At 46.6% G+C, this 21798-nt stretch overlaps 1 protein-coding gene across 2 annotated transcripts in view; it reads left to right on the top strand.

Annotated features, from left to right (window-relative positions):
• Positions 1-19050, top strand: part of LOC140216782 (uncharacterized) — a 41948-nt gene extending 22898 nt beyond the window's left edge. Inside the window, exons 1-4 of one of the 2 annotated variants that reach the window (XR_011893471.1) lie at positions 1061-1168; positions 1964-2064; positions 17139-17240; positions 18833-19050. Coding sequence is in view for 1 of the 2 variants with exons in the window: in XM_072287318.1 (XP_072143419.1) it covers positions 1964-2064; positions 17139-17240; positions 18833-19036 (407 nt within the window). In the remaining variant the exon portion in view is untranslated. Of the gene's footprint in view, positions 1-1060; positions 1169-1963; positions 2065-17138; positions 17241-18832 lie in introns of those variants that run through there. The other variant, XM_072287318.1, reaches the window with a different exon arrangement.
• Positions 19051-21798: the final 2748 nt, after the last annotated feature.

Below are 21798 nucleotides of genomic sequence, written 5' to 3'. Positions count from 1 at the left end.
ATTGGGAATATATATAGAGAACCTTACTCAGCATGGCAATATTCACAAACGACACCTTCCATTTGATAAAGCCGCAATTACTGAAAAATACAACGAACAAAAATTATTCCACAATAAGGCTGATAGAAATTTATAATCATCGCAAATTTCAATATTTTTCGCACTCAATTAGTGGACAATGAATTCCTGAAGGAAATATTGAGGCCCAGAAATAGTTGCAATTTTCATGCCACCAGTAATTCTCGCTTCGTATGCTTCGACCACCTTCGCTTACTCTGTTACATCGTGTAAAGTAAGAAGTAAAGGTTCCACGTCACCTACTGTGTTGTCAAGAACAGAGGTCATTTTATGCGTCTTGATCACTTAGTGGCTTTGGCTTACATTGCTGAGCACGAGGTAGCGGGATCAAATCCCGGCACCGGAGACCGCATTTCATTGGGGGCATAATGCAAAAACGACCCTGTGCCCTGCAATGGCTTCTCTTTAAAGAAGCCCAGGTGGCCAAAAATATTCCAGACTCTCTCACTTCAGCGTATCTCATAATCATGTCGTAGTTTTGGTGCGTAAAACACCATCACTTAAAAAATGTGATTTCGTTTGTTCTCTTCAAATGTATTCACTAAGGCGAAGAGAGAAATAAACTTCATTTGCTCTTTGTGCCGTCGGCTCTTGTACCACCCTGTCATGCGGCACTTTTGGTTCGGGAAATGATGGTGCATCTGTTCAAACTGTAGGACACTAAGTGCAATGCTCTTGAAATAGCGGAATTCATCTTGTCTGTCAACTGATTTGACGTAAACACATTTACTGGTAGGCTATACGGAGTGCAGGAACGTTCGGCAGACGCTCAGTAAAAAATTTCGAGGTATTATAAAACAAGGGTAGATTGTCTACCTTCTGCAAAGAGGTCTAACCTATCTGCTCGTGGGTTCGTTTCAACAGTCTTGTTGACAAACATATCTACTGCTATGACTGACAAGGATATGCTGTCCATCGGCTGGAAGCCTTTGTACTGAGACATGAGAAATGAGCCTGACGTCCATTCTCTCTATTGTTCTCGCTCCAAGTAGAACAGCTAGCATTCGCAACGTCGCCAGGTCTTTCGCTGCTCGAGGCCTTGTGTAGATGGGGTCAGCCGCGCACATCTGTGTTCGATTGTGCATACTTGGTAAGGACCACTAAAGCTTCGTCTATTTAACAGATTGTACCAGGCATCCAATTTCAGCTCGCACTTCCTGTGCCCACGTTGTTGGTTCCTGTACGGTTCTGCATATCGACTTTTGATATTTTATCTCCCGTGAAAATAACACCTGCATTTTGTCTAGAACCTTGTAGGATTACCGCTTCCTTTCCATTGTCCTGGTACACACTGAACAACATGGCGAAGTGACCACTGCGCGATTTCTTATTTTATTGTGCTGTTCAGTTTAGCTTACTCTTTCAAAGCCGAATATCCATATATACCATGGGAAGGTGGTAGGAATGTGTTTGTTGCTGCAAAATTTTTTTTATATCTGCATTCATGCCTGTGGATGCTGTTGGATTTCAGGAATGAGATAATGTGGATCGGCTGCCTAGACGTGCTTGTAGTGCACATGAACAATATTGAAGAAATCAACGTGGCCGCAAATATTAAAATGTATGAAACTCTGCCTGAAAGTACAGTAAGCGTACAGATGTCTATATCCTACTACTTTTCCCACGCTAGAGACGCAAAATGGTAAAAGCGTCTCAGTTAGAGACCAATGCCCGATTACTTTCATAGCTACGGGTGCCTAAATATTAAATAGAGTTTTCACCAGAGTCATGTAATTGCTGCGTATTTACTAAATAATCCGCCCTTTGTGCGGAGTATTTAGTAAATATGTTTTGAATATTAGACACTAGAGACTCAGCGCTCACCTGTATGGGTATGTTGAACACTGCAATGAATAGTGGCTGTCGACTTCTCATCTTTTCACAGCGTTCATTCCGCCATGGCCCATTGTGCCTATTGACTGCAGCCCGCTACATGAAAGGGAGAGCTATCACGGCACTACCAAACTACCCATGGATGAAATGCTCGTAAGTAGCCGTGATGCAAACTTGCGCACTGTCTCAAAAGTCTTCGTAAACAATTGCGTAATACCCATCTACAGAACTACTGAAACTTGTTAAATTAAGCGTAGTTGAGCTGTAGTAAGCGCCGTTTTACATGAAATGAAAGCGTAACTCCAAATAAATTGTTTTTACGTTCAACCATAGCAAATATTTTAGTGTACACAACGACTCCAAAAATTCAGTTTACTTAGCAATAGTTCTTTTTGTAGAAATGAAAATAAAATGGAAGAGATCTGGTCACCTTGTATTAGTTACGGCTGCTCCTTTTTACACAAGAGTAAGAATAGTATTAAGAAAAATATTGTAAGAGAAGAAGAAGCAACGTCATGTGTTCGAAAAATGAAGCGTACCTAGTCCTACACAAACTCGAACATACAGAGATAAACGTAGAGCACAAGTTGCACCACAATGTGCCATACATATGCGCGCATACAGATAAATTGGTAAAACTCTGTAGAGCCAGATACTTTTGTGGGTGAACAAAAAGTTTTACGCACAATAGCCATCCGATGCGCTTGAGAATATACATCTTTGTTATGGCGAACATTTGTTTAACTGCCAGCGATGGAGAGACTTGGATGCAAAATGCACGAAAACACAAGTGAACACGTGCTGTAACTCTGTTTTTCGGGCCCTGCTGCAGCTGTGGTTGATTGAAGGTCACGTGCAGCTCGTCGCGCAGCAGTCATGAGCACACGGAGCGGTGTTCCAGTTTTGCAGCTGCGTGCGGAATGCACCCATGGAAGCCCAGCAGACAAACCTGGAAACTAAGTCCGGGTGTCTACTTCTGCCATCTGCAGGTTACCTTTAGATGCTACGGTGGCTCATGGAAAGAAGATAACATGGCGAGGTCCACAGCACATCAGGAGAGAGTACGCGGCACCCCTCTTTAGCTTACACGCTGGTTTATATTTTCCGGGACCGCGGCAACGTTACCATTACTGACGCCTAGATGTATCGTGTTTCAACTTCAGTTTACGAAAGCAGCGAAGCTTTGGAGGGAAGCTAGTCTACAAGAAGCAAGTGTCAGCGACATGCCTAAAGATGATCAGAGAGAAGCAAGAATAGCTAGTAAAAGAGGCAAGACAACAGTGAACAAACGCTGTGGCAGTGGAATTCAATGCGCTGCAAAAGTTACCACTGGCTCCGTTTAAAAAGTTTCAGAATGGTTATGCACTCTTGGGATACAATATGACAATATGATTACAATATGACTGGCCGTGTAACCCTTTTTCATGAAAATTTCAATCATACTTTAAAGATAAAAAATTTCATCCACCCGAAAGTAGCACTAAGCTACTTAAAAGCTATTCAAGTTTCACTCACTCAGTTTTGTTATTACAATTCATTCTCTTTCCCACACTTACAGAAAATAGAAACAGATCCAACTCAGGCATTGCAACCCAAGGAAAGCGAAGCTTACTAAGGCGTTGTGTAATTATTTGTATACAACCAATGACTATGCGTCCATATATGCTTAGCTTTAGCTTTACTTAATGTTTCTGTTCATCTACCTAAATAGTTATAAATTTATTCTCACGCAATTGTTAGTTTTTATCAATACACCACGCACAAGTTATGCTGAAATTGAAACATCAAATCATGCAGCTTTGCCAAGTCACCGATTCCACCAGGACGAAGGTAATCGATGGCGCTTGTCATGCGGAGAATGACGATCACAGCTGTACACAAAGAAAATTACGACACACATCGAGCGACATTTAGGAATTCTGTACGTCTTGTATTACAGTTTCACGTACTCATGCTGGAGGATTTGTCAAATATAGGCACCCGCCTAATGAAACACCACAAATGGCTATAAATCAAAGAATCCTTTGAATATGATACGCTATGTGGTTAACAGTTCTGTGTGCTTTAGAGATATCCATTCGCCGACTTTTTATGTTTACATTTTAAGCCGAATTTCGTTTTTTTTTTATTAGGCTGAGGAGACGTGTGCTTACTGGCCCTAGTTCGTATCAGAATATCGTGGTTATGAAAGCCCGTTTGCAGGCACTTGTATTCGGCGCACCTATCCCCATCCAATATAGTGTTACCAAGTACAGCCAGTGGCGAAGCTCAGGATGGTACAGAAGACGACGACGCTCACTGATGTTGCGCGGACTGTCTTCAATCGTTTGCGTCTTACTTGTATAGCGCACTGTCTTCCACTTTCATTCTCAGCTATTTATCATTTCTTTATTTCAATTAGGAACTTCACGTACTAAGTGACGCCTGCGGCAGAAAGGACGTTTCAGATCCCCTACTGTGCCCACGAGTGGTGGTGCTGGCTAACACTCCCAGGTTTAGTTCTAGTAGACAAACAGAAATGTCCAAGAATGTTGATGAGAAAACTGGGCTGCGGTAACCCATTTGGTAAAATCATCGTAAGCTTAATTCGAAGACTTGGATTCGTATATCAGCGGCGGCGAACTGTTATTGCAGCCACTTTCATTTTCATTTATTTATCCTTTCTTCAAACCATTTAAGAACTACAAATTATTTGCGCTATCTTATAAGAACTTGTTGTTGGGCGAGTTTGTGCACATTTGCAAACAGTGTTTTAACTGCGCGAACAGGCGACTACAGACAGAGCATAGAACGACAGGCGCGGTCCTTGCGTCCTCTCTCTGTGGTCGTTTATCCGGGCAGTTAGAAAACCCTTTGCTAACATTTCCGCTATGCTCTCTTTCATGTCAGTGTCGGATTTTATGACATGACTAAATGAGAGCTAGTCCCTCAGCATCTTTTCTTCTTGCCATATATATATATATATATTGTTGCGACCGACCTCCTAGATATTAACGAAGCAGACGATAACCGGGACGTTGCGTATGTTCAACCATCTTGGTCATCTCTAAATATTCTGCTTATATATTGTGCTTCGTTTTTCATCTATGTGAAGCCGCATCACAAATTGGTGGAGCTGCGGTGTATTCTCAACAGACGTCGGAGCTCCGACGTGGCCGGCGCTGCGGTGCGACGATGGCAGGACATCCGGGATCTGCTTCTGTGCCGCGAACTACGATTATGTTAACCCACCCTCGAGATTTTGCGACGTTCAGCGGGTCCGATGACAGCGACGTTTAGGAGTGACTGGCGCAATACGGCCGGGTGAGTCATCCCAATCACTTGGACCTGATAGTCATGATGGCCAATGTGGTATTTTATCTTTATGAAACGGTGAAATTGTTGTATGACAATCATGAGTAACTTGAGAGCTGATTATATTCAAGAACAGCTTCGTGACCAGTGTAAGGCCTCCAGTGAAAAAATTGCTGCGAAGAAACAGCTGTGAACTCCGCCCGAAACGTCCACGGAGTCATACATGTCGTACATACAGGATGTACAGGCGCTGTGCTGTAGCGCCGACAGCGGCATGCCAGAGTCTGACAAGGTTGGCCACGTCCTGAAGGGTATAGCGGACAACGCGTTCAATCTGCTCATGGGCAGAAATGATGCTATCATTCATGCTATAATCGAGAAGTGCCAGTGAGCCGAGCAGGCCAGGAGCCGCCATATTGAACCACCATACGCTCGGCTTCTCAACACCGCCGCAATGTCTTCATGTGAAGAGGTTTGAGGTTTGAGGTTGTGGGGATGCGCGACTCTCGCGCGTCCCCTGATGTGTTTTTCCCGCATAGCTCGTCTCCTGCAGGGCGGCTTCGCCCGCCGCGTAGCCTGGCGCCCGCGGCGGTAGGAGTGGTTGAAGCGCAGTGCGAGAGATGGCGCGAGTGTTGCGCTGCTAACGCCGCCGACAGGCGAGGTTACTTGGGCGCCGAAAGGGAAGGCGCTTGCTTTCTTCGTGTTCGAGAAGCAAGCGGGACGCACGTGCCGTCCCGCGCGTGCGCTGACCATGCTTCTGCGAGACCGTCTCGCGTGGCCGCCTTGGACATCATTCGCGTGACCGTACACGCGAACGACCAGGCGTTGGGATCCAGCATGGGGCGAACATATTCGCTCGTTTTCCGGCCGCGGTGAGTCGGACTTCTAGATTTGTCGCGCGCCCTTCGGCATGTTTTGCGGATAGCAACTCGGCTAGCAGGCATTGATCTATGAAAGGTGCAATAAATGCCCTTGTCACTGTTTGCACTACTGTGTTGTCGTTCCTTTATCCCAAGAGTACGGAGGAGAACCCCATATCTCCCACAAGGTTTATTTATTGATGATTGAGGTTGATTTATTGAGCGGCCGCAATCTCACCTTTCACCATTTTCGGCCAATTTGACGAGGATTGTCGGCCGCGAAAGCGAATACATGGCTCTAGCTGCCCTATTTGCCAAGTGTAACACCGGCGATTCGAACGCACCAGTGGTTTCACTCGTCCAAGCCATCGTGCGAAACGAACTCGGAAATATCGGGGCAGCTTGCGCCGTGGACAGTCGTGAGTCCATTTCTGAGATCCCGACATCGTTTCCTTGTTATCAACGGTTCGCTCCATGATCATGGAACCCCACTGATTGGAGAACAGAAGGCGATCGGCCTATCTGCTTTAATTGCCGCCGTGTGGTTCACGTTGCCTGCTACTCTAACAACCACTGGTCATTCCAGCGACATACATCAGCCTTTGCTCATGCTCGTCACACTGAGCTCAGCCCCTTTAAGCCACTATCTGCGGCACACCCATGTAATCTTGACGCTTCCACGTTATGGTCCATCCGCTCGCCGTCTCCGAGAGGTCACAAGTCCCTTTCGAAATATTTCGGTCATCTGTCCTCCCGCTCTCCGCCACCTCACCACGTGACGACACGGAGCAACCGCGGCTCCTTCGCCCTAGAAAACTAGACGAGGCAGCACCTGGAGGTAGCGCTGCGACAATGATTCCACCCCGAAACCTTCAAGCTACTGTGCTGGCTCGACTCTGCATGCTGGACGTTGACGTTGATGGCGTGAGCATCTGTGCACTTGTCGACACAGGGGCTTATATTTTTGTCATATTTGCTTTGGTCTTCGCCGTCACCTAAAGAAGGTGGTCGTACCTGGTATCTCTCGCGCTGTACTATTGTCCGACGGAGGAACTCCTGCTATCCTTGGCATGTGCGCTACCCCTCGCATCACTATCGCCACTCACCCAACTTTAGTTTTACTTGCCGTCTTTGAGGAATTTCCTTACGACATTGTTCTTGGTATGGACTTTCTAACAACGTATTCTATCCTAACTGACTGGGGCAGTGTCTTCCTGCAGCACGAATTACCTCACCTAGCCCATGCTCCAACCAAGCCTTTGTCCCGCCACTGCTCTCCCGTCTACCTGCACATGTGCTCTCCTCCCTTTAGCCGCCACGTACATCTCCATTATGTCCAGCCTTCCTGTGGCATGTGACAATAACGTGCTCTCCCATGTAACAGAGATTCTGCTCGCCAAAAACGTCAGCGAGCCTAAAAAACTCGTGACTGTAAGCAGCAATGCCATCGTCATTCCAATATTAAAGTTCATCACCTGTCCTGAAGTAATTCCTGCAGGTGTGCCACTTGCCGTCATCACTGTGGCCGAAGACTGCAAAATTTGCACGTTGATCCCACCAGTCCCGCCAGCTCATCCTTCATTTTTTTTTATTGCGATAAAGACTTGCCTTTAAGGCACAATTCTTGGTGCGTATATGTGTATTATATGTGTGCTGTGAGGCCTGTGTTGTGTATGAATTGAAGCAGTGTTTTGTTGGAATCTGTTGTCATGTATCCAGCGGTCATAGCTGGTTGTTGCACTGTAGCGGAGGCCGGCTTCGTAGAAGGAGACGCGAGCGTTCCGATTTTAAACCAGTACATGTCCATATTAGGTGGTATGTATCTGCTTCCATCGCAGGAACGGAGCAGTATGGACACGTAGCACCCAGTGGTAGATGCGACCAGTTCCACCTTGAGATAACAGCCGCTGTAAGGGCCACCCCGGCCCGAAGCCTCCTAAGCTCATCCTTCATTTGCACCATGAGTTCACCGCGCGATGCCTTTGTCGGAACGATCCCCGCTGACCTGTCTCCTGCTGAAGCTACCGATCTGCACCGACTCCAGGATTGATAACACGAAATTTCCGACTTCGACCGTCTTCCACTTCGTAGACGTCCTCTGTGGTACTAGTACAAAAGAAAGAAGGCAGCTGGCGCTTTTGTGTTTACTTTCGACGCTTGAGCAAATTCACGCGCCAGAACGCATTCACGCTACCCCGAATCGATGGCGCCTTGGACTGCGTACACGGATCCACGTACTTTTCCTGCTACGATTTGCGTTCCGGTTACTGGCAGATTACCGTTCACGCCAAAGACCGCGACCAGACTGCTCCATTCACAAAAGTTGGACTTTACCAGTTCAAGGTTATGCCTTTTGGACTGTATAATGCCCGCGCAGCCTTCACGTGGATGATGGATTCTCCCTTACGGGCTATAAGAGGTCTACTTGTCTTTGCTACGTAGATTGTGTCATTCCATTTTCGTGTACATTTGAGAATTACGTGACCCGCCTATGGGCCATTCTCGATGTGCTCCGCCGCGCTGGCCTGCAACTTAACTCGTCTAAATGTATTTTCGCATGGATTCACACCCTTGGTCTCGGTCACTTTGTCAGTGCTAGTGGTGTCCAGCCTGGCCCCAAAAAGGTGAGTGCCGTCCAAGACTTTCATGTTCCTCGCTCAGTCATAGATGTCCGCAGCTTTATCGGCTTATGCTGTTAATTCCCTAGCTTTGTCAGGAATTTTGTCGACATTTCCCGGCTGCTTATTGATGTACCCAAGAAGGACGTCTGACTTCTTTGATGTCATAAGCAAGTTTCCTCATTCACGAGTGCGGTCAGTTTACTTACATCACAGCCCATTCTGGTGCATTTTCACCCGTCGGCCCCTACGGAATACCGCACTGACGCTAGTGGCTACGGCATAGGTGCAGCCCTCACCCAACGCCAGCAAGGCGTTAGCCTTCTTTCATAAGGCGGCTTGCCCACGCCGGCCGCTTTCTCTCCTCGTCGGAGCGGAATTTTTTTATAACAAATCCAGAATGCCTGGTATTATTATGGGCTGTAACAAACTTCCGCCCCTACTTATATAGCCGCACGTTCTATGCCGTCACTGACCTCCACGCCCTTTGCTGGCTCTAGTCACTGAAGAATCCTACAGGAAGGCTTTGTCAATCGGCACTATAACTCCAGGAGTACACCTTAGACCTTCTCTGCAATTCTGGCCGGATGCACCAAGAAGCTGACTGTTTATCACGCTATCCTGTCCACCCTCCCGACATCGCCGAGTGTGATAACCGTGACTTCGTCATGGCTATTTAAATCTGCCCAACATTCGCACTGAACAGAAATGCGACGACGCGCTGCGGTCTATAATCGGCATGCGAGGTTCTCATCAGCTTGACCCATCGCTCCACCTGTTTGAGTTTCAGAACGGTATTTACCATCGTGGTAGCATTCCCGACGGCACGGAGCTCCTGCTTATTCTTCCCAAGCCACTTGGTGCTACTGGTCGCAAGGAACTCCACGATGCCCAAAAGGTGGCCATCTGCAGGAGTCTCCGCACGTACGACCACGTGCGGCGTCGTGGCCTGGTCGGTACCGTTCGACGCTAGCTAGCTGTGCGTGACCCTCGCCAGTGGCGTAAACGGCCCTGGGCATTCTCTGCAGGCCTTATGCAGCCCAGTGACATATTCAAGGAGCCATTCTTACGCATCGGTCTTGACATCGTCGGCCCATTCCCTACCTCTACCTCAGGGAACACGTGGGTGACCCTTGAGATCGACTACGTGGTGCTGTATGCGATCACGTGAGGTTTGCCGACTGCGTGCGCCACTGACGTCGCCAATTTTCTGCTTTATGACGTCATCCTTCACTATCCTGCCACTAGGGATTGCTCACTGACCGTAACTTCCTGTCGCTACTTCCTGTGCAAATTATCGTCAATGAACGCCCGCGTTTCTGTTCTGTGGAGCACGAGCTCACTGCTGCATACCACCCGCAGTCCCATGGTCTCCAGGAGAGGCTGAACCGCACCTTAACCGATGTGCCGGCGATGTACGTTCATAGTGAAAGTCATTCAAGAAGAGCTGACACTCCCGTACAGCCCAGCGGCCGAATTGACTGTAGCGCACCAAGCGGATGGGGTTAACTCTTTGCGGTTTCGATTTTCGGCGAGCGCGTTTCGAACGCTAGCTGGCACACTCTACGCCGGCTGCGCTGCTCGACACTTTATTTTTTTGGCTTCTCCTGCTCAATTACGCGCAGTCTTAGCGCGGGATCATTTACTTAATAAAAATGATTACGAACGGTCTTAGAAGACTCCATCGAATCTGTGCCACATGCAATTTGATAGAGCAGATGAAAAACACATTGTAAATGAGGGAATGTTTATTTTGCCCTATATAAATGCTCGTTCCAGAATTTTTTTGTTTATCCAACGTTGTGGCACCAGGTAAGCAGCAGTAGTTCCCATACGAAGCTCCACCGAACGACATCAATACTGAAAAAAGTAAATTACAAACATACGTCATTTTGGTATTTATACTTCAGTCAATAGTGCTTGCAGAGGGGAAAGGTGCGGAAGTGGTGAATGGGCAATATTATAAACAAAAGTAATTCGCTTTTGCATACATGGCGTCAAAAATACCCAACTCATTCCAAGCCGCACTATAAATGATGAAGAAAACGTCTGATTTCTAAGCATTCGCCGATTACCCGGTAATATTTCCTACACATTAGGAACACAAATGCGCGGGTGACTGCGTATTTCCAAAACAACTTTTTCATCAGACGACGCGATAGTGCGCTACACAGACAGAGGTGGTAACAACAAAGACTCTCAGCCAGACCATCCAAGACGCTCGCTGAATGCATTCTACTCGCACTCAAGAGAAATGCGTATTTGCAAAGCCTGTTTTGTTTGTTTTGTCTGTGCTTTGTGTGTGCGTCTATGTTTCTCTTCACGTACCGTCTTCTTCGCGCAGATAAAAATTTTGCAGAGCCTGTTTTCAGTCGTTCAGAAGACATAATTTTCGAGTTCTTGGTTCTTGAAGTTCTCAAGCGTTATCTCTTGCGCATTTTGCCGGCGGAAGCAACATATTCCAGTGTTATCACTCTTGGAAATCACTCGTGGTGTCGTCGACAAGCGTCAGTAGCGAAAGAAGGTATATGTTGCGGCGCTATATCAGTACAAGCCAATGTAACTGTCACCATGGCCGGCCTGCTTTTGTGCTAACTACGCCAAAACGCCAGGTGCGGCGAGCGTGCCTCAAAAGTATCCCAAAAAGTAAAGAAATTAATTACAATAACTTTGCAAGTATGAGAATGCGTCACGAACTTGTCCCAGTAAGATTCAGTACACGGGAAATTAGCTGTGGCACATGCCCGAGCTGCTTTTCGCTAACTGCGTCAGAACGCCAGGCGCGGCCACTGTGCTGGAAACGTACCCCGCAACAGTTACGAAATTAGTCACAGTAATGTTCGGGGTAAGAAAAAGCTTGAAAACTTGACCCGGCAAGATTCAGTACACGGGAAACTGCGTCACACGGCCGAGGTGCTTTTACCTAACGGTTAGATTTAGGTGCACGTTAAAGAATCCCAGGTGGTCGAAATGTCCGGAGTCCTCCACTACGGCGTTCCTCATAATCAGAAAGTGGTTTTGGCACGTAAAACTCCAAAATTAAAAAACAATTTTTGCTAACTGCGTCACAAATCCGGGTGCAGTGTGCGTGTCCAAGAACCACGGAAATAAGTTATGACAATGTTGGGGCTCATAGAAGGCGTCGCAAACATTTCCCCAGTGCGCGTATTTAACTTAAATTAACTACCCCAGGGCTGCCGAGCTGTTTCTCGCAAACCACTTCACAACTCTCGGTTACCTGCCTTAAAAGCCAGAATTTCTTCAAAAGCGTTGCAAGTTGTCAAACAAAATTTCTCACCTTGCCCTAGTCCAATAGTACCACAGTGCTGTCGTGTCATAGTGCAGAAGGAACGCAAGAATATGCCGGGAGCCCAACAAACACGCTACACCCAAAAGAGACGGGTCGCCGAATAGGCGAACTTCGCCTGCGCAACCGGTCTCGCTGGCTTCCTTGGCCTGTCTGACGCATGACACATGCATCTGTCGCGCCTGGCACTCAGTAAGCTTGTTGCTAGGTGAAGCAAGAAAAGTAAGTGGCAAATTAAAAATTCATTTAAACGCAGAACTTTTTAGTTGTTGCGGGAAAGAATAAAAAGAAAAGAATACGTTGGTCTGTACGTTCATTTCACATTCTTTTTTTCCGATGCTGGCATCAACTGACGGATGCGATTAACACTTGTCGTGACGTGTTTCCTGTTGCCAGTGGTTGCCAAGTGTCCCCCCTTGTGGAATTTCTTTCTCTAGGGCACGTTCCTGCGTATCATCGTGACTGGGACAGCACTTTGCCATACATCACGTTCGGATACAGCTCATCCACGACACCGAACGTTTATCGCCATTTTACCTGCTGTTTCGGGACCAGCCAGTACTCCCTTTCGACACACCACTACCTGCTGTTGTACAACATAGCACAAGTTATACTTGTGATGATGCGGCTCAAGCCCATCTGGAATGTCAAATCGCTCATGAGCGGCTCTCTGACTCGCAATTATTACAAAAGGCCCGTACGACCACAGCCACCGACATATCTGCTTTTATCCGAGATCTCTTTTACTTTTATGCTCTCCATCTCGTCGCGTAGGTCATTCTGAAAAGCCTTGATCGCGTTACACCGGCCCTTTCAAGGCTTTACGGCAACTTAGCGACCTTAGTTATGAGATCGCGCCACTGGAATGGTCTCCACCTTCTCTCCAGTCATCTAGTGACGTCGTGTACGTGTTCTGGTTGAAACCGTACTTTTCCACCGCCTCCTCCTTGTGCAACTAATACCGGCCGAGACGGCGCTCCGTTACGCGCCACCTCCTTGACCTAACACAGACGCGATCACCGCGACGTTGCACGTGTGCAGCCATCTTCGCCATGATATATATATATATATATATATATATATATATATATATATATAATATATATATATATATATATATATATATATATATATAGAACCCTGGGAGTGTTATCCAGCGCCACCACTCACAGACCTTGGTGGCGGACGTGGAACGTCCTTTCTGCCGCAGGCGTCACTCGTCACGAGAACGTAATCTTCTTGGGTGAATATAATATATATATATATATATATATATATATATATATATATATATATATATATATATATAGATATATATATATATATATATATATATATATATATATATATATATACTGACACGTGTACTAGGTTATATTTTTCGAGTGACCGATTTTCACCGTCTAATAAATTTTACCGCTCAGCGCGGGACGCCCCCGCATGTATCGGCAGTTCGGAAGTTTCTTGAATGTTATCGATGGTTCTATCTGCTCTCTGCTGTCACCGAACTTTGTGCAATCCGTCTGCATGGACGACGCAAATTGCGTTGACCTTTCCGGAAGACACACGGGCGCCTACCATTACTCTGGACCCTTCGATGACTATTGTATAAAAGCCGTCGCACTTGACCGGAGGATCAGATTTTCAACGATTGCTGACTGTCTACGCCACTATCGTTGTTCTATGAGCGTAGCCTTCTATGAGGTTCGCCAATAATACGCTAGTTTCGTCATTCACAGTTTTCTGCTTTCTTCACCGTCCCTACTTCGTGACATATGGCAGTGGTGATAGTACGTTCATCTTACGAACGTCCTCGAAAATCCATGATCCAAGTCCGACAACCGAGGACAACACCACCATCACCAAGGGCCAGCGAGCTTGGCGTAGGCTGCACGGACTGCTACCGGAGCACGGGCCTAATCCAGAGAAGACCACAGGAATCACAACCAAGTTAACAAACCCAATGGCTACCCCAGCGTGCCCCATCCTGCTGCAACAACCTCGGGAGCCACAAATCCTTGGATCATCGGCTGAAGTCCCAGAAACCTGCCTGGCTACCTCTAAGGAAATCGCGACATTGAAAAGCTGGAACTCCAACGACAAGCTGTGGCGTGTATACTTCGCCTTAGAAGACATCGCCAGAGCGTGGTTTGAGAAGCGGGAGTCTACGCTGACAACATGGAACTTGTTCCGTAGCGGCTTACTGCGGACCTCTACGAGCATCGTGCTCAAGGGCAGAAGCTTTGCTAGAAGCCCGAGTACATTTACCCGATGATTAATTACATCGCGATATTCGCGGAGGAGATGACTCGCCTGCTCAGACACACCCATCCCGATATGCCAGGAGAGAAAAAGTTCGCTTCTTGATGAGGTGCGTCAAGCAAGAGCTCTTCGCCAGATTGTTACGTAACCCGCCCAACACTTGATAAATTTGTTTCCGAAAACAGAACCATTGAGAAGGCGCTCGATATGCGGACAAGGCCGTATAACCGCCAAAACCTAACTGATGTTCAAACACTCGGTAGCGACGACAAGCGAAACACCATCAGATCGGTCTTTCGTGAGGAACTGCAGAATCTCTTTACAAGGTCGCAGCTGCAGGTGGTATCAATCGCCTACATCGTCAAAGAAGAGGTCCAGCGTTTACTTGGGGTTGCTGATGTACAGCTGCCATCGCCACAGTCCCAGCCGGAAATGATCGCTTACCGCACCGTCGCCCGCTGCCAGATTCTGCCCCCCCCCCCTCCTCAGAGTACGCGCCAAGGCCCCATGATGCCGCGATTTCCTCGACAGACACCGCCACCGCCGCCACTCCACCCACTTGCCGGCCAGCGAAACGCCGCCAGCTGCATCGTGACTGGCGACGAGGAAGCTGCAGGGCGTTCTTTATCTCATGCAGAGCTCGGCCAGCAGCGTGCATTTTCGTTGTCATCCGACGGGAACCGACCTTGTTAACCGAACGCACGCTTGAGTGGTCCACGCACGATCCCACTGCGCAAGCGCTCCATCACGTGACTTTTTTTTATATTTCGCGGGATCTCTTTGCAACTCGGGAAAAAGGACTACGTGAGATGTATTGTTAAGGAAACAACTCGATTGGTGGTTTCTGAAGATGCTTTACAAATCTGTGTATCATACTTGGGATCCTAAGCGAATAGTTGTGAAGTTGGGTAATTAATTACTGAGTTATGGGAAAAACAAAAAAATTATGAGTTACTATGGGCTATTGCGAATAGTATGCGTTCGGTTCATTTCTCTTCCGACGAGTCTTTCATTTTTGAATTCTTGGCTCAAGTTGCGTGGGACACCCTTTGTAGTGGACTCAGCGCCTGTCCTGCAACTTATTACCTTACGTCGTCAACAATTTAGCACTGCCACGCAATCACGAACGTTTACAAATTTGCGAAGCGCTCGATTCTAACGCTGTTCATACAGGAAGAAACATTCCATGTCGTCATTGTTCAAGGAGTGAAAGTCGCACCTCAAAGCTGGTTACTTTTAGTTTTGTGAAAAAGAAAGAAAAACAAAAGGTGAAGAAAGAAAGAAAAAGAAGTGAACAAGGTCAAACAGTCGAAAAGAAAGCTAAAGCGGTGGTGATACCATATTCTCATAAAGTGGCGCATAATCTTAAACACGACGTCGTGAAATACAAGATCCCTGTGGTTTTTTCCGTGCCGCGAAAACTTGCTACTTTGGACCGCCTGATTGGTCCGGATGACTCTAAGAAAGTCGGGTGTTCTATAAAATATATGAACGCCTTTGTTAAGTGTGAAAAAGGGCTTGTATACCACATACCGCTGAAGTGTGGAAAAGAGTATATCAGCGAAACTGGCCGATTGATTAATGAACGCCGCTGGGAACATAAGCGTTCATTGAAAAATGGATATGGTACAAACTTGCCGCTTCATTGGAAGGCCTGCGGTAATGAGAATAAACAAGTATTTCAAGCAAGGCTTCATGACACAACAGTCATGTTTAAAAATAAAGATCCTGTGGCGCGTGAATTCTTGGAGGCCAAAGAAATTAAGAAAAGAGGCGACAACTGTGTTAGCTCCCCGTCTCTTAATATATACACGAATGAAAGTATGTTTTTAGATAAGTTTTAGAATTAGATTAAGCGTGATTCCCTTCATATCCATCTTCAGTGTTCTCGCACGTGCGCATGCACATAGTCAGTGTCCCTCCTTTTTCGTTCCCCTCTCCTCACGCCTATATAATCAGCCAGCTGTGACTTCAATAAACAGTTGCAAGTAGCGCCTTGTCCTGTCTCTATTCCTTCTTGTCTGTCGTAACTATTGGCGCTTCACCAATTGAAAATGAAATTAAAACAACTACAAGAAACCACGTAGTATGGCCTGAAGGATGAGGCGTCATTTGCGAAAGCGAATCAGTAGACAACCATAATAAGTAAGGTTAGTACTATTACCGGCCGCGTAAAGCTGTAAACAACCACTTACTAAAGAAATTAACACACCTGGTGTCTGCCCGCGCTGGCAGACATGCACGCATCACATTTGATGACCGCGGACACTCGCTGTCAAAACGCTGGAAGTGCGGCAGCAGCAACGAATGAGGGGACCTTCGTGCGATCCATCGCTTCAGCGAAAACTGAGTGCCGAGAACACAAAACACGCAAAGCTACGAACAGTCGGCCCACCTAGACTCCCCTCCAAAGCCGATTGCTTTGAAGATGAATCCCACGCTACAGTGCAAGGCTGGGCCATGCGCCGTTGCTGCCAGACCCCCACCCCCACCCCCCTCTGTCTTCTTTGACCCTGGGAAGAACACTAACGTAGGACGCATTAAGAAAGCTCTTTCGGGAGTATTTCGTGTTGCTGAATGCTCTGCAATTTCATGATTTACACTTTTCGTCTAACTGTAATATTTGAGAAGTTGATTAAATAATTAAGACTAATGATGTAATTAGGCGAAATGCAAAAATTATTCGGAGTAGCTACAAGCGACGGCAAACTACATTATTTTGGTTCTGTCAATCTGTGTACCATTCGCATATTTTTTTATGTCTTGCTCAAGTTAAGCGAAACGCTCTGTATATATTTTATTTGCGAAGCGGACAAAGCATTTCCGCAAAAAGAAAAAAAATGGTTATTGATATGCAGAAATATAACGTTTCTTTTTACTTTCTAGACACCTTTAACAGTACCATGCCGCTGTCTCTGCGCCATGATCAGCGAGGCCATGCTACCTGGAAGGAAGCTGGAGTGGTTTTATCACTGGGTACCCTGTGAGGTTGGGACTACTGAATTCCTTAATAAAACGCGAATACAACGAAACCTTGGCGGAAATGGCGGGCGAGAATTACTTACGACCTTGGTCAGCACGTGGTAGTATCATTGTGGAAGATTAGGCTAGGTGCTTCGTGAATAACTTTCCTAATGCAGTTTCAAATTATTTGAAATGCATAATAAATGCCAGTATCCTTTATTAAGGCAAAAACCTTCAGTGTCCCATGGATCGCTAAAAGCGTTGTCTAGCGTTAAGGAAAAGTTTACCTTTCGGCGTTACGGCAACAAAATTCAATGGCACCAAAGTTTATGGTGCCACCCACGACCATTACTAGGAATAGAACCCAGAACCTTTTGTGTGAGTCAAACCCACACCCATTAGTGAGAGTCGACCGTGCAACCATTAGTGTTAATTAAGGCATAGTTCATTAGGGCTTTCGAACCCACGACCTTTGGTGGGAGCCGATCGGCCGTTGTGGCACCAAAAGTGATGGTGCCACCTACTACAATTAGTGGGAATGGAACCCGCGACCACTGGTGGGAGTCGAACGCACCACCTTTGGTGGGCGAAAACATCTAATAGGAAGTAACGCATTTGAACGAGAATGTCAAAAAATTTAATGAATGTTTTTGTCTTGATCCTCTTGGGTATGCTAATGTGACTTCGAACTTTTTTACACATCAATAGTTGAATAAAATTGCGCAACAATGGACAGCCTTATTCGTAGCTTCTCAGGCATATCAAAATTCCAGAGCTGGGGCCAAATTCGCGAACAGTTCTTTCGCGATAACTGTTTCGTAGTTAGGCTACGTCAATGATATGGTTAATTTTGAAGTTGATTGAAAAATTGCAGAGTTTAGCGCAGCAAGTACGTTATAAATGTGTTGCCCTATTTCTTTAAGGAAGACTGCCCGATGAGTGGTTTCAGATTCTTGCCAGTGAAACTTCTGGAAAACTAGCCCTTCTTGTGCCTACACAAAGTCCACTTGGTTTGAAAACATAGCTGGTTAAGTGGACTGCCGGGAAATAAAAACGCTAAATAGAGATGCAGTATTAGTGCCCACGAAAAATCCACCACACGGTGGTCAGAATTATTCCGGAGTCACCTACTACAGCGTGTCTCACAATCAGAACACGCTTTTGGTTCGCCCCCATGCTACATAATTTAATACTACAAAACCGACCGACAACTCACATTGGAGTGAGGCACTTTGAAGTTTTTTGACAACTACTAAGTGACCTGTGTTAACCCCTCTGACTGCGTGAGTGCGTAATGAGTGTGCGTACAAGTGTTCACTTTTTATTTGCTCGCTGTGGGTCTTTCTAATTGCCCGTTTGCCTCCCCAGTGCGTGTTAACCACTACCAGATAATTTTCTGGTTAAGAACCCCGCCTTCTCTTTCTTTCTTTTTCTCTCTTCTCTCCTTCAGCAGTGTGGAAGCAGTGTGTAATTCATATCTTCTTGTTAAATATCTGCGAAAGAGTACCCATTGTTTTCTCCCTGCTGTGTACTGTAGGGAAATGACGATATTTTATTGCGTTCCAACTATTTATTGTAGTCCTTAGTCACAAACAAAGATGTATTGCTTTCCTCAGGAAGCATCTGCCCCTATGTGTCCTGTCAAAGTGTGCACCCATGCAAGCCACCACCATCGGGCACGGCGTTTCCGGAGAAGTGCCCTTCAAGACCTCGGAAGATTCATTCAGCTGGCGGTACCTGGCGGCGACATATTGCTCGACAGTTTGTACACCGCAACAAAGGGAGCCGTGGGCCTGCGAAAGACAAAATCAATTGACTAAAACTGCGATCCAGAGCGAGTGTTTCTGTCCATGTCTGTGTTACTTACGTTTTCCTCAAAAGATACATGTCCACCCCGCACAAGAACCAATGAGGTACGGTTCCTATGGCGCATGATTATAGCTTATCAAAGACCCAGGGCTGAATTGAAAGGTTTACACTTTCATTGGCACGGCCTGTTTACCATTGGCCGGCCACCTTCCCTAATAGGCCCATAATCAAGACAACCTGGAAGGTGCTTTTAAAGGCCAACTGCAACAAAACTTAACTTGGGCTACATGACATATAACTCCTTAGCATATACTACCAATGTTATCTTGGCAACGCCGCAGGACTGGTAATTTTCTGATTTTCTTATTAGCCGCCTATAAATAGCGCTAAGCAGACGACGCATGCACATGGCGGTGAGCTGTAGTGATGGAGACATGGCGAAAGTTCCAGAACCGTACACGAATGTTGATAGTTCGTTGCGCTTAGGCGTCCATGCGCGTCGCTAACTCAACATTTGCAAGGTGATGGGTGTATCCCTCGGCGCGCTTTCTCGTTGCGCACTTGACTTCAGGTGTTGCAAAAACGCCTAACGTTGCATGGCCGTCGGGTGCCTGAACACGTAGTGGAATACGAGTGATGGTTGTGCAGCACACAACGTTGCATAGAGGAAAGCCGAACATATCTTTCATATCACAGCTCACCCAGTGCAAGCGTGCACCACCCCACCGCCGGCATGTGCGACGCGGTCAATGTGCACAAAGTATGTAAATTGCACTTCAAGCTGCGCAAGCTCCATTTCACGAGCACGGTCACTTTCCCGTGCAAGATCTTCTTGCCAAACGCTCTCTCGCGATGACTATATAAGTGGCAACAGCACAGGAAAAGCAAAGCTGTATTGACCGTTTTCGTGCAGCAGTTTGCTCTAGAAAAACGAGATGGCGTTTGCGGCGGCGGGGCGCACGCTGCTTCAGCGAAAGCACACGAATACAAAACCATTACCTCCTCTGCCCTCCTCCGGTGCGATGAACTGTCGGAAACAAAGCCAGGTTTTCGCTAACGAACTGTGCTCCATTCATGCTGCAAAATATTAAGGGGTGGATTGAAGACGTGTGCAGTAGTTGGCTCCAAAAATTGACTGACATATGAGGGATGCAATGGCTGCGCTAACCTCCAAGGAAAGGACTTCCATCCCGGAATGTCTGCGCGAGTGAGTACCACGGTGACAAAAGGAGTAGCTCCGTTAATTGGCATATAGTAAGTTTCTCCCATGTTTTCTACATATATCCAGCTCAAGCCACACGCGTACTTACGCCCATTCTCTTGCCATCGTACCAACAACAAGTGAACGGGCAAATACTTGAGTCAATGCGCCGAAGCTTGAGCACGACGGCAACGCCGACAGCACACTAATTTTCGACGCTGGACGTTTCATAACGCTCCCCAAACTAAGCGAGTGACTAGCGATAACACGTACTTGCTACAAGCTATTACTACGTATAGAACATCTACGTTACAAGCTTTGTGCCAGGCAAAAGCAAAATATATTGCAACTGAGAGCATCCGCGAGCGATTGGGCAGAAGGTAAAAAATAAACAATCAGATAGTCACCACGCAGAGAACTTCACTGAGTAAGAAATGTGAGAAGCCGCTGCTTAAATGTATTTGCAAATGAAGAACAATGATCTAAACATACTGGTGTGGATCCAGTTCATAAGCGGGAAATTGGGATAGCTTGCAATACAATTTAAGCCCGATTTTATTACCAGTATATACGCTGCTCCCGCCATGTGGAGGAAGCGTAATGAGCTCCGGAAACACTTCCTTGTCCTTTGACGCTGTACCCAAAGCTTCGCGTGTCGTCCACGGGATTGCCTTGGGCACTAGGGATTCAATCTGAGGGAGACCAGCTGCCATGTTCCCTTCCGAAGTGACGGCTGAGGATCCATTCCGGCTGGAGGTTCGAGCACTCACGTCATTTCGGCGTTCTTCTTAGGACCACAAAAGCACACCCACATTTTGGTCGCGTGCTCGAGCGACACCAATACCGAAAGCTACGATCCCCGCATAACTTTACATCGTTCGACCCCTCTCTCTGTCCCTCTCTTTATTTTTTTTTTCGTGGTCATAGCTCGGCAAGACAGGATGCACCGCTCAGTGTAGCAGACGACGCTACCGCAGTAGTTCAAACAGGCGTCGGACATTGAAAGCTTAATATCCGACGTGCTGCCTGCGGCAATTCTTCGCAAAATCGCATCAGCCGTCTCATCAGGTACACGAGGCCAGTCTCCTACAGAAAAAATAGACGTGATTTCACTCACGCGCCGCTAAATGCTAACAGTACTCGTCTGCTGTTCATAACAAGGCCATCGGTTAAGCGCGGTCAAAATAACCGGGTTGAGTCCCAGCATCTAACGTAATGAACATGCGAAATCAGAGGAAGCGTACATAAAAGCGAGCGCATGAATAGTTTATAGTTCGTATTCTGCACGTTCGCTGCTGTATTAACTTTACTATAAAACCAAAATATGCCCTAAAATATGTATAAATACGAGAAACAGCAGTCATTTCTTAGCAGGTCTTAGCATTTCTTAGCAATTTCTTAGCATTTCTTGCCATGAAACGGCGCGCCGCTGAATGCCGCCATTCTGTAACTATTTTGGCAGGAAATTGAGCGATGTGTTTGCATCAATGCGCCATGGATGGTGCCAGCAGGTATATAATACATAGGACAGCGGGGTTTTGTGAGAGAATGCCTTGACATACCGTCTCATGA

The sequence above is a fragment of the Dermacentor andersoni genome, chromosome 3 (genome assembly GCF_023375885.2).
Source record: "Dermacentor andersoni chromosome 3, qqDerAnde1_hic_scaffold, whole genome shotgun sequence".
Classification (NCBI taxonomy): domain Eukaryota; kingdom Metazoa; phylum Arthropoda; class Arachnida; order Ixodida; family Ixodidae; genus Dermacentor; species Dermacentor andersoni.
Note: the sequence above shows the minus strand (reverse complement) of the source record. Positions and strands in the feature narration are given on the sequence as shown.